We start from the raw sequence: 16,894 nt of genomic DNA, 5'->3' as shown, positions 1-16,894 counted from the left end.
ATCATGTGCTGTGTGTAATATTACTGCGCATAATGTTTTGCATATTGCTTTGTAGTGTTAATAACTAGTGACGGGGGGAAAAAACAGATACAGTTTCATATCGAGATATTTGCTTGTTAGTATTGGCCTACTTTGAACACATTTGTAGTGAGAAACATTGCTTTGTAGTGTTAATGCTAGTGATGGGGGGAAATGGTTACAGTTACATATCGGGATATTTATTCAGACAATATATTGTATTGTGGCCTTTTGACAATATCGCAATATCATTTTTTCACTAATTGGCTGTACCTGCACCAAACTCCAGTATTTCTCCATCATCAATTTGTTTTCCGCACTTTTATTTCCATGACTGATCACAAGTTGTTTTCTCATGGCTCCCTCTTGTCCCTCTGCAGAAGACATATGGTGAGCAATATGTTTGGAACATTGAAACGCAATAAAATCACAGTATCAAATTGCAATACATACAGAATTGTGAGAATCACAATATATATATCGTATCGGCGCCTAAGTATCGTGATAATATGGTTTTGTGAGTTCACGGGCATTTCCCAGCCCTATAATGGATCTGATATTTGGGCAGAGGAATACTGAAAATTAGGAACGGATCAGTAACATGCAAACCACACCGGCCACGTTGCGTGCGCGAGCATTGCAAAATAAATGTACACCTGCATGTTATTCAGTCATTTCAGCCACACCACTCAGGCCGGGAACGTGCGTAATGTCTGTGTAGCCAAGCGCTAAACTAGATGGTTGGTTCTAATTGAGACACTTAATGTCCATTCTACTCCTGGTGTTCAGGAGCATCCAACCCCACCTGGGTATTTGAATGATGAACGAGGAGATATTAATCATAGATTACTAACAAAAAACTCCAAGAGCATATTTTGGATCATTTTTGTTGCAATAGCATAAATTACATGTATTTATTAAACTGTTAGAATGCATTGGCTCAGAACGGGATTGCTAGATGAGCAGCTTTTCTAGTGTTAATAGTCGGAGTAAAGAAACGTGATTTTGTACGACTGCGGGTCAAAATCATGCAAAGATCCTGCAAAGATCCTGCAAAGAAAAGGAACAACTGCAACTCAGGTGAAATAACAATCTCCCAGGACAAATTTGCTAGCAACGGCAAGATATCTAAATGTCCATGAATGTTTCATGTGTGTTTGACACGCCCCCATATCAAATCAAATGTATTTATATAGCCCTTCGTACATCAGCTGATATCTCAAAGTGCTGTACAGAAACCCAGCCTAAAACCTCAAACAGCAAGCAATGCAGGTGTAGAAGCACGGTGGCTAGGAAAAACTCCCTAGAAAGGCCAAAACCTAGGAAGAAACCTAGAGAGGAACCAGGCTATGTGGGGTGGCCAGTCCTCTTCTGGCTGAGCCGGGTAGAGATTAATTTTACCTTTATTTAACCAGGCAAATCAGTTTAGAACACATTCTTATTTTCAATGATGGCCTGGGAACAGTGGGTTAACTGCCTGTTCAGGGGCAGAACAACAGATTTGTACCTTGTCAGCTCAGGGGTTTGAACTCGCAGCCTTCTGGTTACTAGTCCAACGCTCTAACCACTAGGCTACCCTGCCGCCCCGAGTGGAACATGGCCAAGATGTTCAAATGTTCATAAATGACCAGCATGGTCAAATAATAATAATCAGAGTTGAAACTGGAGCAGCAGTACGGCCAGGTGGACTGGGGACAGCAAGGAGTCATCACGTCAGGTAGTCCTGAGGCATGGTCCTAGGGCTCAGGTCCTTTCGAGAGAGAGAAAGAAAGAGAGAAAGAGAGAATTAGGGAGAGCATACTTAAATTCACACAGGACACCGGATAGGACAGGAGAAGTACTCCAGATATAACAAACTGACCCTAGCCCCCCGACACATAAACTACTGCATCATAAATACTGGAGGCTCAGACAGGAGGGGTCAGGAGACACTGTGGCCTCATCCGATGACACCCCCAGACAGGGCCAAACAGGAAGGATATGAATATAGTTTTTTCAATGTTGGTTTTGATATTTTAACCTGTGTGTGATGATCGCGTCTGGTGTGGATGGACAAAATCAACATGCACATGATGGAAGATGAACTCTAGTGGCCGGTGTAGTTAGTATGTGGACACCCCTTCAAATTAGTGGATTCGGCTATTTCAGCCACACCCGTTGCTGACAGGTGTATGAAATTAAGCACACCGCCATGCAATCTCCATATTCAAACATTGGCAGGGGAATGGCCTTACTGAAGAGCTCAGTGACTTTTTCAGATTCTGCTCTGCTAGCGCTGCCCCGGTCAAGTGCTGCTATTGTGAAGTTGAAACGTCTAGGAGCAACAACGGCTCAGCTGCGAAGTGGCAGGCCACACAAGCTCACAGAACGGGACCGCCGAGTGCTGAAGCGGGTAAAAATTGTCTGTCCTCAGTTTCAACACTCACTGCTGAGTTCCAAACTGCCTCTGGAAGCAACATCAGCACAATAACTGTTCATTCGGGAGCTTAATGAAATTTCCATGGCCAAGCAGCCGCACACAAGCCCAAGATCACCATGTGCAATACCAAGCGTCGGCTGGAGTGGTTTAAAGCTTGCCGCCATTGTAGTCTGGAGCAGTGTAAACGCGTTCTCTTCACCATCTGGCAGTCCGACAGACGAATCTGGGTTTGGCAAATGCCAGGAGAACGCTCCCTGCCCTAATACATAGTGGAAACTGTAAAGTTTGGTGGAGGTTTAATGGTCTGTGGCTGTTTCATGGTTTGGCATAGGCCCCTAAGTTCCAGTGAATGGAAATGATAATCTAGACGATTCTGTGCTTCTAACATTGTGGCAACATTTTGGGAAGGCTCTTTCCTGATTCAGCATGACAATTCCGCTGTGCTCAAAGCGAGCTCCATACAGACATTATTTGTTAAGATCAGTGTGGAAGAACTTGGCTTCCCTGCACAGAGCCCTGACCTCAACCCCATCAAACACCTTTGGGAGGAACTGAAACAGCGACTGAGAACCAGGCCAAATTGCCCAACATCTGTGCTCGACCTCACTACTGCTTTTGTGGCTGAATGGAAGCAAGTTCCCGCAGCAATGTTACAACATCTAGTGGAAAGCCTTCCCAGGAGAGTGGAGGATAACTCCATATGAATGGAACGAGATGTTCAGCGAGCAGGTGTCCACATACTTTTGTTCATGTAGTGTAAGTAGTGTGTTTTTCTAGTGTAAGTAGTGTGTTTTTCTAGTGTAAGTAGTGTGTTTTTCTAGTGTAAGTAGTGTGTTTTTCTAGTGTAAGTAGTGTGTTTTTCTAGTGTAAGTAGTGTGTTTTTCTAGTGTAAGTAGTGTGTTTTTCTAGTGTAAGTAGTGTGTTTTTCTAGTGTAAGTAGTGTGTTTTTCTAGTGTAAGTAGTGTGTTTTTCTAGTGTAAGTAGTGTGTTTTTCTAGTGTAAGTAGTGTGTTTTTCTAGTGTAAGTAGTGTGTTTGAAGATAAAACAGGATCATGCATGAAGAAGAGAATCAAATTAATGGTTCTGAGATTGAACCAGTAAATGTGTCTGAGATTGAGGAGCCAGTTAAGACCTGCCACGCTCTGTATAATGCCCCAGAACCCTCTCTTCTCCTCTCTGTGTCTCAGACTGATCAGACACACACACACACACTCCACCCTAATTCTCATTTAGGCAGCCGACAGAGAGAAGGGAAGGGAAAGGAGAGAGGGAGGGGGAGAGAGACGGAGAGAGGGAGGGAGAGAGACGGAGAGAGCGAGAGAGACGGAGAGAGAGAGATTAGCCTCAGACTAGAGAATAGAGAGATTGAGCTGCAGGAAACTCTGTGCAACTTGACGATGTAAAGGTGGAATGATAAAGAGCACAGACAGGAATATTGCTCACAGTAACCGGCTAGACAGGCCACTGTGACATAAAGATACGACTGCCTATTTGAATAACATTGACACCCAAAGCACCTTGAAAAAGGAATGTGTAACAATACTTATCAGAAGTCATGTTGCTTGTTGCTGTTTGCCATCATGTTTCTGTCATCATTTAGAGTTAATGTACTGAATCGTGTTTAATGTTGACCACGTGCATTAGATGTGAGCTGTGGCAGCATGCATTAAAATTCACAGAGAGAGAGAGAGAGAGAGAGAGAGAGAGAGAGAGAGAGAGAGAGAGAGAGAGAGAGAGAGAGAGAGAGAGAGAGAGAGAGAGAGAGAGAGAGAGAGAGAGAGAGAGAGAGAGAGAACATTGGCTCCCAGGGTGGCTGCTACTTTATACTCCAAACACATAGTCCTCTTGTCTGTCCCCCAAGCCATTCTAATCTGATCGTCTTTCTCTCCACTTTCGATGGGCTTGTGTCCTTAATTGCATTGCTCTTCTCTCTCTCATTACAATTGACTTTGTATTCTGTGTGAGGGGTTTGTGTCCATATGTGTGTGTGTGTTATACTAAAACCATGTTTGTGTGTGTGTACGTGTCTTTTACAGGCGTGTGTGTGTGTTTCTGTACAGTATGTCAATATGGGTGTGTGTTTCTGTACAGTATGTCAATGTGTGTGTGTGTGTGTGTGTGTGTACACTACTTCTCCTGATTGGATTATTAAGAGAGACATCCATCCTCTCAGCCCCTCAATGGTGCTCTGGTAAAGAGCAGCGCTATCGATCCCAATACAGTTCCATTTCCTCTCTGTGTCCAAACTTATTAGATCCTCTCCTCTCACACAGCCCTTTGATCCCTACCTCCCTTTCTCTACTTTGTAAGCCCCGCTCTCTCTTCCCCCCCCCATTATCTTGTTCTCTCTCTACATCCTCTCCTCTCTTTCCCTCTCTCCCCGACTCCATCTCCTCTTTCTATGTCGCTTTCATCCGAACCCCTCTCCCTACCCCTCCCTCTCTCCCCGACTCCATCTCCTCTTTCTATGTCGCGTTCATCCGAACCCCTCTCCCTACCCATCCCTCTCTCCCCGACTCCATCTCCTCTTTCTATGTCGCTTTCATCCGACCCCCTCTCTCTACCCCTCCCTCTCTCCCCCTCTCCCCCTCTCTCTCCCCCGCGCTCTCTCTCCCCCTCTCTCGTTCTATCACTAACTCCCCCCTCTCTCTCTGTGTCTCCGTGCAGGCTCTCTATCCTAGCCCAGAGGAGGGCTGGCAGATCTACAGTTCAGCTCAGGATGCAGATGGGAAGTGTATCTGTACAGTGGTGGCCCCGGCCCAGAACATGTGTAACCGAGACCCACGCAGTCGGCAGCTCCGCCAGCTCATGGAGAAGGTAACAGCCGTCAACAACTCACACATTTTGTTACCCACGTCTGGTACAATCACACACGCACGCACACACACGATGCAGGCATAGAAACGAATCCACACCCTGGCTCCTTCTGTTGTAAACCAATTAGACTCTTAGAGATGAACAGTCACATTATGACAGTCACTATGACAGTCCCACTATGACAGTCACACTCACTCTATCCCGCTGAGGTTTGATCAGTCATGCATGCAAACAGTGTGTGTCATAATACTTAGTTTGTTCGTCAAAACGATTGCAGTAGCATGAGAGAGAAACAGGTACACATGAAGATTGGATTCATTGAGCCTTCGCCTTGTAGTGTTGTTCCAATTGGATCCATTAGGCTGAAAAACAAAGTCAAGAAAAAGCAGTGAAGAAAAAGAATATGAACCAGATCAGTAAATGGAGCAGCCGACTGCTGCAGCTGCACTCGAACTGTTCACACACAATGTCAGTTTAAATAAACAGTCAAACACACCATCTCTCTACACTCATACACTCTCTACACCATCTATCCACACTCATACACTCTCTACACCATCTCTCCACACACATACACTCACTACACCATCTCTCCACACACATACACTCACTACACCATCTCTCTACACTCATACACTCTCTACACCATCTCTCCACACACATACACTCTCTACACCATCTCTCCACACTCATACACTCTCTACACCATCTCTCCACACACATACACTCTCTACACCATCTCTCTACACTCATACACTCTCTACACCATCTATCCACACTCATACACTCTCTACACCATCTCTCTACACCATCTCTCCACACACATACACTCTCTACACCATCTCTCTACACTCATACACTCTCTACACCATCTCTCCACACTCATACACTCTCTACACCATCTCTCCACACACATACACTCTCTACACCATCTCTCCACACTCATACACTCTCTACACCATCTCTCCACACTCATACACTCTCTACACCATCTCTCCACACTCATACACTCTCTACACCATCTCTCCACACACATACACTCTCTACACCATCTATCCACACTCATACACTCTCTACACCATCTCTCTACACCATCTCTCCACACACATACACTCTCTACACCATCTCTCCACACACATACACTCTCTACACCATCTATCCACACTCATACACTCTCTACACCATCTCTCTACACCATCTCTCCACACACATACACTCTCTACACCATCTCTCCACACTCATACACTCTCTACACCATCTCTCCACACACATACACTCACTACACCATCTCTCTACACTCATACACTCTCTACACCATCTCTCCACACTCATACACTCTCTACACCATCTCTCCACACTCATACACTCTCTACACCATCTCTCCACACTCATACACTCACTACACCATCTCTCCACACTCATACACTCTCTACACCATCTCTCCACACTCATACACTCTCTACACCATCTCTCCACACACATACACTCACTACACCATCTCTCCACACACATACACTCTCTACACCATCTCTCCACACACATACACTCTCTACACCATCTCTCCACACTCATACACTCTCTACACCATCTCTCCACACTCATACACTCACTACACTCTCTACACCATCTCTCCACACTCATACACTCTCTACACCATCTCTCCACACACATACACTCACTACACCATCTCTCCACACACATACACTCTCTACACCATCTCTCCACACACATACACTCTCTACACCATCTCTCCACACACATACACTCTCTACACCATCTCTCCACACACATACACTCTCTACACCATCTCTCTACACTCATACACTCTCTACACCATCTCTCTACACCATCTCTCCACACACATACACTCTCTACACCATCTATCCACACTCATACACTCTCTACACCATCTCTCTACACCATCTCTCCACACACATACACTCTCTACACCATCTCTCCACACACATACACTCTCTACACCATCTCTCTACACCATCTCTCCACACACATACACTCTCTACACCATCTCTCTACACTCATACACTCTCTACACCATCTCTCCACACACATACACTCTCTACACCAGCTCTCCACACTCATACACTCTCTACACCAGCTCTCCACACTCATACACTCTCTACACCATCTCTCCACACACATACACTCTCTACACCATCTCTCCACACTCATACACTCTCTACACCATCTCTCCACACTCATACACTCTCTACACCATCTCTCCACACTCATACACTCTCTACACCAACTCTCCACACTCATACGCTCTCTACACCATCTCTTCACACTCATACACTCACTACACCATCTCTCCACACTCATACACTCTCTACACCATCTCTCTACACTCATACACTCTCTACACCATCTCTCTACAGTCCCTACACTCATACACTCTCTACAGCATTTCTCTACACTCATACAATCTCTACACCATCTCTCTACACTCTCTACACCATCTCTCTACACTCTCTACACCATCTCTCTATACTCTCTACACTCTCTACACCATCTCTCTACACTCTCTACACTCTCTACACCATCTCTCTACACTCTCTACACTCTCTGCACCATCTCTCTACACTCTCTACACCATCTCTCCACACCCAAACACTCTCTACACCATCTCTCTACACTCTCTACGCCATCTCTCTACACTCATACACTCTCTACACCATCTCTCTACACTCATACACTCTCTACACCATCTCCCCATACTCTCTACACTCATACACTCTCTACACCATTTCTCTACACTCATACTCTCTACAGCATCTCTCTAAACTCATACACTCTCTACACCAACTCTCTACACTCATACACTCGCAACAGCATCTCTCTACACTCATACACTCTCTACAGCATCTCTCCACACTCATACACTCACTACACCATCTCTCTACACTCTCTAAATCATCTCTCTACACTAATACACTCTCTACACCATCTCTCCACACTCATACACTCTCTACACCATCTCTCCACACTCATATACTCTCTACACCATCTCTCCACACTCATACACTCGCTACAGCATCTCTCTACACTCATACACTCTCTACACCATCTCTCCACACTCATACACTCTCTACACCATCTCTCCACACTCATACACTCTCTACACCATCTCTCCAAACTCATACACTCACTACACCATCTCTCCACACTCATACACTCTCTCCACCATCTCTCTACACTCATACACTCTCTACAGCATCTCTCTACACTCATACACTCTCTACACCATCTCTCTACAGTCTCTACACTCATACACTCTCTACACCATCTCTCTACACTCATACACTCTCTACACCATCTCTCTACACTCTCTACACCATCTCTCCACACTCATACACTCTCTACACAATCTCTCTACACTCTCTACACCATCTCTCTATACTCTCTACACTCTCTACACCATCTCTCTACACTCTCTACACTCTCTGCACCATCTCTCTACACTCTCTACACCATCTCTCCACACCCAAACACTCTCTACACCATCTCTCTACACTCTCTACGCCATCTCTCTACACTCATACACTCTCTACACCATCTCTCTACACTCATACACTCTCTACAGCATCTCTCTACACTCATACACTCTCTACACCAACTCTCTACACTCATACACTCTCTACACCATCTCTCTACAGTCGCTACACTCTCTCCACCATCTCCCCATGCTCTCTACACTCATACACTCTCTAAATCATCTCTCTACACTAATACACTCTCTACACCATCTCTCCACACTCATACACTCTCTACACCATCTCTCCACACACATACACTCTCTACACCATCTCTCCACACTCATACACTCGCTACAGCATCTCTCTACACTCATAGACTCTCTACACCATCTCTCCACACTCATACACTCTCTACACCATCTCTCTACACTCATACACTCTCTACACCATCTCTCTACACTCATACACTCTCTACATCATCTCTCCTCACTCATACACTCTACACCATCTCTCTACACTCATACACTCTCTACACAATCTCTCTACACTCATACACTCTCTACATCATCTCTCCTCACTCATACACTCTACACCATCTCTCCACACTCATACACTCTTTGCACCATCTCTCTACACTCTCTACACCATCTCTCCACACTCATACACTCTCTACACCATCTCTCTACACTCTCTACACCATCTCTCCACACTCATACACTCTCTACACCATCTCTCCACACTCATACACTCGCTACAGCATCTCTCTACACTCATACACTCTCTACACCATCTCTCCACACTCATACACTCTCTACACCATCTCTCTACACTCATACACTCTCTACACTATCTCTCTACACTCATACACTCTCTACATCATCTCTCCTCACTCATACACTCTACACCATCTCTCTACACTCATACACTCTCTACACGATCTCTCTACACTCATACACTCTCTACATCATCTCTCCTCACTCATACACTCTACACCATCTCTCCACACTCATACACTCTTTGCACCATCTCTCTACACTCATACACTCTCTACACCATCTCTCTACACTCATACACTCTCTACATCATCTCTCCTCACTCATACACTCTACACCATCTCTCCACACTCATACACTCTTTGCACCATCTCTCTACACTCTCTACACCATCTCTCCACACTCATACACTCTCTACACCATCGCTCTACACTCTCTACACCATCTCTCTATTCTCTCTACACTCTCTACACCATCTCTCTACACTCTCTACACTCTCTACACCATCTCTCTACACTCTCTACACTCTCTGCACCATCTCTCTACACTCTCTACACCATCTCTTCACACCCAAACACTCTCTACACCATCTCTCTACACTCTATACACCATCTCTCTACACTCTCTACACCATCTCACCACACTCATACACTCTCTACACCATCTCTCTACACACTCTACACTCATACACTCTCTACACCATCTCTCTACACTCATACAGTCTCTACAGCATCTCTCTACACTAATGCACTCTCTACACCATCTCTCTACACTCATACACTCTCTACACCATCTCTCTACACTCATAAACTCTCTACAGCATCTCTCTACACTCATACACTCTCTACACCATCTCTCTAAACTCATACACTCTCTACAGCATCTCTCTACACTAATACACTCTCTACACCATCTCTCTACACTCATACACTCTCTCCAGCATCTCTCTATTCTCTCTACACTCTCTACACCATCTCTCTACACTCTCTACACCATCTCTCTACACTCTCTACACTCTCTGCACCATCTCTCTACACTCTCTACACCATCTCTCCACACCCAAACACTCTCTACACCATCTCTCTACACTCTATACACCATCTCTCTACACTCTCTACACTATCTCACCACACTCATACACTCTCTACACCATCTCTCTACACTCTCTACACCATCTCTCTACACTCATACACTCTCTACATCATCTCTCCTCACTCATACACTCTCTACACCATATCTCTACACTCATACACTCTCTACAGCATCTCTCCACAATCATACACTCTTTGCACCATCTCTCTACACTCTCTACACCATCTCTCCACACTCATACACTCTCTACACCATTGCTCTACACTCTCTACACCATCTCTATTCTCTCCACACTCTCTACACCATCTCTCTACACTCTCTACACTCTCTACACCATCTCTCTACACTCATACACTCTCTACACCATCTCTCTACACTAATGCACTCTCTACACCATCTCTCTACACTCATACACTCTCTACAGCATCTCTCTACACTCATACACTCTCTACAGCATCTCTACACTAATACACTCTCTACACCATCTCTCTACACTCATAGACTCTCTACAGCATCTCTCTACACTCATACACTCTCTACAGCATCTCTCTACACTAATATACTCTCTACAGCATCTCTCTACACTCATACACTCTATACACCATCTCTCTACACTCTCTACACTCTCTACACCATCTCGCCACACTCATACACTCTCTACACCATCTATCTACACTCTCTACAATCTCTACACCATCTCCCCACACTCTCTACACTCATACACTCTCAACAGCATAACTCTACACTCATAGACTCTCTACAGCATCTCTCTACACTCATACAGTCTCTACAGCATCTCTCTACACCCATACACTCTCTACAGCATCTCTCTACACTTAAACACTCTCTACACCATCTCTCTACACTCATACACTCTCTACAGCATCTCTCTACACTCATACACTCTCTACAGCATCTCTCTACACTCATACACTCTCTACACCAACTCTCTACACTCATACACTCTCTACACCATCTCTCTACAGTCTCTACACTCTCTCCACCATCTCCCCATACTCTCTACACTCATACACTCTCTAAATAATTTCTCTACACTAATACACTCTCTACACCATCTCTCCACACTCATACACTCTCGAAACCATCTCTCCACACTCATACACTCTCTACACCATCTCTCGACACTCATACACTCGCTACAGCATCTCTCTACACTCATACACTCTCTACGCCATCTCTCCACACTCATACACTCTCTACACCATCTCTCCACACTCATACACTCTCTACACCATATCTCCACACTCATACACTCACTACACCATCTCTCCACACTCATACACTCTCTACACCATCTCTCTACACTCATACACTCTCTACACCATCTCTCTACACTCATACACTCTCTACATCATCTCTCCTCACTCATACACTCTCTACACCATCTCTCCACACTCATACACTCTTTGCACCATCTCTCTACACTCTCTACACCATCTCTCCACACTCATACACTCTCTACACCATCGCTCTACACTCTCTACACCATCTCTCTATTCTCTCTACACTCTCTACACCATCTCTACACTCTCTACACTCTCTACACTCTCTACACCATCTCTCTACACTCTCTACACTCTCTGCACCATCTCTCTACACTCTCTACACCATCTCTCCACACCCAAACACTCTCTACACCATCTCTACACTCTATACACCATCTCTCTACACTCTCTACACTATCTCACCACACTCATACACTCTCTACACCATCTCTCTACACTCTCTACACCATCTCTCTACACTCATACACTCTCTACATCATCTCTCCTCACTCATACACTCTCTACAGCATCTCTCCACAATCATACACTCTTTGCACCATCTCTCTACACTCTCTACACCATCTCTCCACACTCATACACTCTCTACACCATTGCTCTACACTCTATACACCATCTCTCTATTCTCTCTACACTCTCTACACCATCTCTCTACACTCTCTACACTCTCTACACCATCTCTCTACACTCATACACTCTGTACACCATCTCTCTACACTCATACACTCTCTACAGCATCTCTCTACACTCTCTACACTCTATACACCATCTCTCTATTCTCTCTACACTCTCTACACTCTCTACACCATCTCTCTACACTCATACACTCTGTACACCATCTCTCTACACTCATACACTCTATACACCATCTCTCTACACTCTCTACACTCTCTACACCATCTCGCCACACTCATACACTCTCTACACCATCTATCTACACTCTCTACAATCTCTACACCATCTCCCCACACTCTCTACACTCATACACTCTCAACAGCATAACTCTACACTCATAGACTCTCTACAGCATCTCTCTACACTCATACACTCTCTACAGCATCTCTCTACACTAATACACTCTCTACACCATCTCTCTACACTCATACACTCTCTACAGCATCTCTCTACACTCATACACTCTCTACAGCATCTCTCTACACTCATACACTCTCTACAGCATCTCTCTACACTCATACACTCTCTACACCAACTCTCTAAACTCATACACTCTCTACACCATCTCTCTACAGTCTCTACACTCTCTCCACCATCTCCCCATACTCTCTACACTCATACACTCTCTAAATAATTTCTCTACACTAATACACTCTCTACACCATCTCTCCACACTCATACACTCTCTACACCATCTCTCCACACTCATACACTCTCTACACCATCTCTCGACACTCATACACTCGCTACAGCATCTCTCTACACTCATACACTCTCTACGCCATCTCTCCACACTCATACACTCTCTACACCATCTCTCCACACTCATACACTCTCTACACCATATCTCCACACTCATACACTCACTACACCATCTCTCCACACTCATACACTCTCTACACCATCTCTCTACACTCATACACTCTCTACACCATCTCTCTACACTCATACACTCTCTACATCATCTCTCCTCACTCATACACTCTCTACACCATCTCTCCACACTCATACACTCTTTGCACCATCTCTACACTCTCTACACCATCTCTCCACACTCATACACTCTCTACACCATCGCTCTACACTCTCTACACCATCTCTATTCTCTCTACACTCTCTACACCATCTCTCTACACTCTCTACACTCTCTACACCATCTCTCTACACTCTCTGCACCATCTCTCTACACTCTCTACACCATCTCTCCACACCCAAACACTCTCTACACCATCTCTCTACACTCTATACACCATCTCTCTACACTCTCTACACTATCTCACCACACTCATACACTCTCTACACCATCTCTCTACACTCTCTACACCATCTCTCTACACTCATACACTCTCTACATCATCTCTCCTCACTCATACACTCTCTACAGCATCTCTCCACAATCATACACTCTTTGCACCATCTCTCTACACTCTCTACACCATCTCTCCACACTCATACACTCTCTACACCATTGCTCTACACTCTATACACCATCTCTATTCTCTCTACACTCTTTGCACCATCTCTCCACACTCATACACTCTGTACACCATCTCTCTACACTCATACACTCTCTACAGCATCTCTCTACACTCATACACTCTCTACACCATCTCTCTAAACTCATACACTCTCTACAGCATCTCTCTACACTCATACACTCTCTACACCATCTCTCTACACTAATACACTCTCTACACCATCTCTCTACACTCATACACTCTCTCCAGCATCTCTCTATTCTCTCTACACTCTCTACACCATCTATCTACACTCTCTACACTATCTACACCATCTCTCTACACTCTATACACCATCTCTCTACACTCTCTACACCATCTCGCCACACTCATACACTCTCTACACCATCTCTCTACACTCTCTACATCTCTCTATTCTCTCTACACTCTCTACACCATCTCTCTACAACTCTCTACAATCTCTACACCATCTCCCCACACTCTCTACACTCATACACTCTCTACACCATCTCTCTACACTCATACACTCTACACCATCTCTCTAAACTCATACACTCTCTACAGCATCTCTCTACACTCATACACTCTCTACACCATCTCTCTACACTAATGCACTCTCAACACCATCTCTCTACACTAATACACTCTCTACACCATCTCTCTACACTCATACACTCTCTACATCATCTCTCTACACTCTTACACTCTCTACAGCATCTCTCTACACTCATACACTCTCTACACAATCTCTCTACACTAATGCACTCTCTACACCATCTCTCTACACTCATACACTCTCTACACAATCTCTCTACACTCATACACTCTCTACAGCATCTCTCTACACTCATACACTCTACACCATCTCTCTACACTCATACACTCTACACCATCTCTCCACACACATACACTCTCTACACCATCTCTCCACACTCATACACTCGCTACAGCATCTCTCTACACTCATAGACTCTCTACACCATCTCTCCACACTCATACACTCTCTACACCATCTCTCCACACTCATACACTCGCTACAGCATCTCTCTACACTCATACACTCTCTACACCATCTCTCCACACTCATACACTCTCTACACCATCTCTCCACACTCATACACTCTCTACACCATCTCTCCACACTCATACACTCACTACACCATCTCTCCACACTCATACACTCTCTACACCATCTCTCTACACTCATACACTCTCTACACCATCTCTCCACACTCATACACTCTCTACACCATCTCTCCACACTCATACACTCTCTACACCATCTCTCCACACTCATACACTCTCTACACCATCTCTCCACACTCATACACTCTCTACACCATCTCTCCACACTCATACACTCGCTACAGCATCTCTCTACACTCATACACTCTCTACACCATCTCTCCACACTCATACACTCTCTACACCATCTCTCCACACTCATACACTCTCTACACCATCTCTCCACACTCATACACTCACTACACCATCTCTCCACACTCATACACTCTCTACACCATCTCTCTACACTCATACACTCTCTACACCATCTCTCTACACTCATACACTCTCTACATCATCTCTCCTCACTCATACACTCTCTACACCATCTCTCCACACTCATACACTCTTTGCACCATCTCTCTACACTCTCTACACCATCTCTCCACACTCATACACTCTCTACACCATCGCTCTACACTCTCTACACCATCTCTCTATTCTCTCTACACTCTCTACACCATCTCTCTACACTCTCTACACTCTCTACACCATCTCTCTACACTCTCTACACTCTCTGCACCATCTCTCTACACTCTCTACACCATCTCTCCACACCCAAACACTCTCTACACCATCTCTCTACACTCTATACACCATCTCTCTACACTCTCTACACCATCTCACCACACTCATACACTCTCTACACCATCTCTCTACACACTCTACACTCATACACTCTCTACACCATCTCTCTACACTCATACAGTCTCTACAGCATCTCTCTACACTCATACACTCTCTACACAATCTCTCTACACTCATACACTCTCTACAGCATCTCTCTACACTCATACACTCTACACCATCTCTCTACACTCATACACTCTACACCATCTCTCTACACTCATACACTCTCTACATCATCTCTCTACACTCTTACACTCTCTACAGCATCTCTCTACACTCATACACTCTCTACACCATCTCTCTACACTAATGCACTCTCTACACCATCTCTCTACACTCATACACTCTCTACAGCATCTCTCTACACTCATACACTCTCTACAGCATCTCTCTACACTAATGCACTCTCTACACCATCTCTCTACACTCATACACTCTCTACACCATCTCTCTACACTCATACACTCTCTATACCATCTCTCTACACTCATACACTCTCTACAGCATCTCTCTACACTCATACACTCTACACCATCTCTCTACACTCATACACTCTCTACATCATCTCTCTACACTCTTACACTCTCTACAGCATCTCTCTACACTCATACACTCTCTACACCATCTCTCTACACTAATGCACTCTCTACACCATCTCTCTACACTCATACACTCTCTACAGCATCTCTCTACACTCATACACTCTCTACAGCATCTCTCTACACTAATACACTCTCTACACCATCTCTCTACACTCATAGACTCTCTACAGCATCTCTCTACACTCATACACTCTCTACAGCATCTCTCTACACTAATATACTCTCTACAGCATCTCTCTACACTCATACACTCTATACACCATCTCTCTACACTCTCTACACTCTCTACACCATCTCGCCACACTCAT

The 16,894-nt window shown here is 44.7% G+C and overlaps 1 protein-coding gene across 2 annotated transcripts in view; it reads left to right on the top strand.

Moving 5' to 3' along the window:
• Positions 1-16,894, top strand: part of LOC118380115 (noelin-2) — a 108,127-nt gene that overhangs the window by 66,808 nt on the left and 24,425 nt on the right. For both annotated transcript variants that reach the window (XM_052491037.1, XM_052491036.1), the window contains exon 2: positions 5,105-5,254. In XM_052491037.1, the coding sequence (XP_052346997.1) occupies positions 5,105-5,254 (150 nt within the window). The remainder of the gene's footprint in view (positions 1-5,104; positions 5,255-16,894) is intronic.

This window comes from Oncorhynchus keta, chromosome 32 (genome assembly GCF_023373465.1).
Source record: "Oncorhynchus keta strain PuntledgeMale-10-30-2019 chromosome 32, Oket_V2, whole genome shotgun sequence".
In the NCBI taxonomy this organism is placed as follows: Eukaryota; Metazoa; Chordata; class Actinopteri; order Salmoniformes; family Salmonidae; genus Oncorhynchus; species Oncorhynchus keta.
This window is presented reverse-complemented; position numbering and strand designations above follow the sequence as displayed.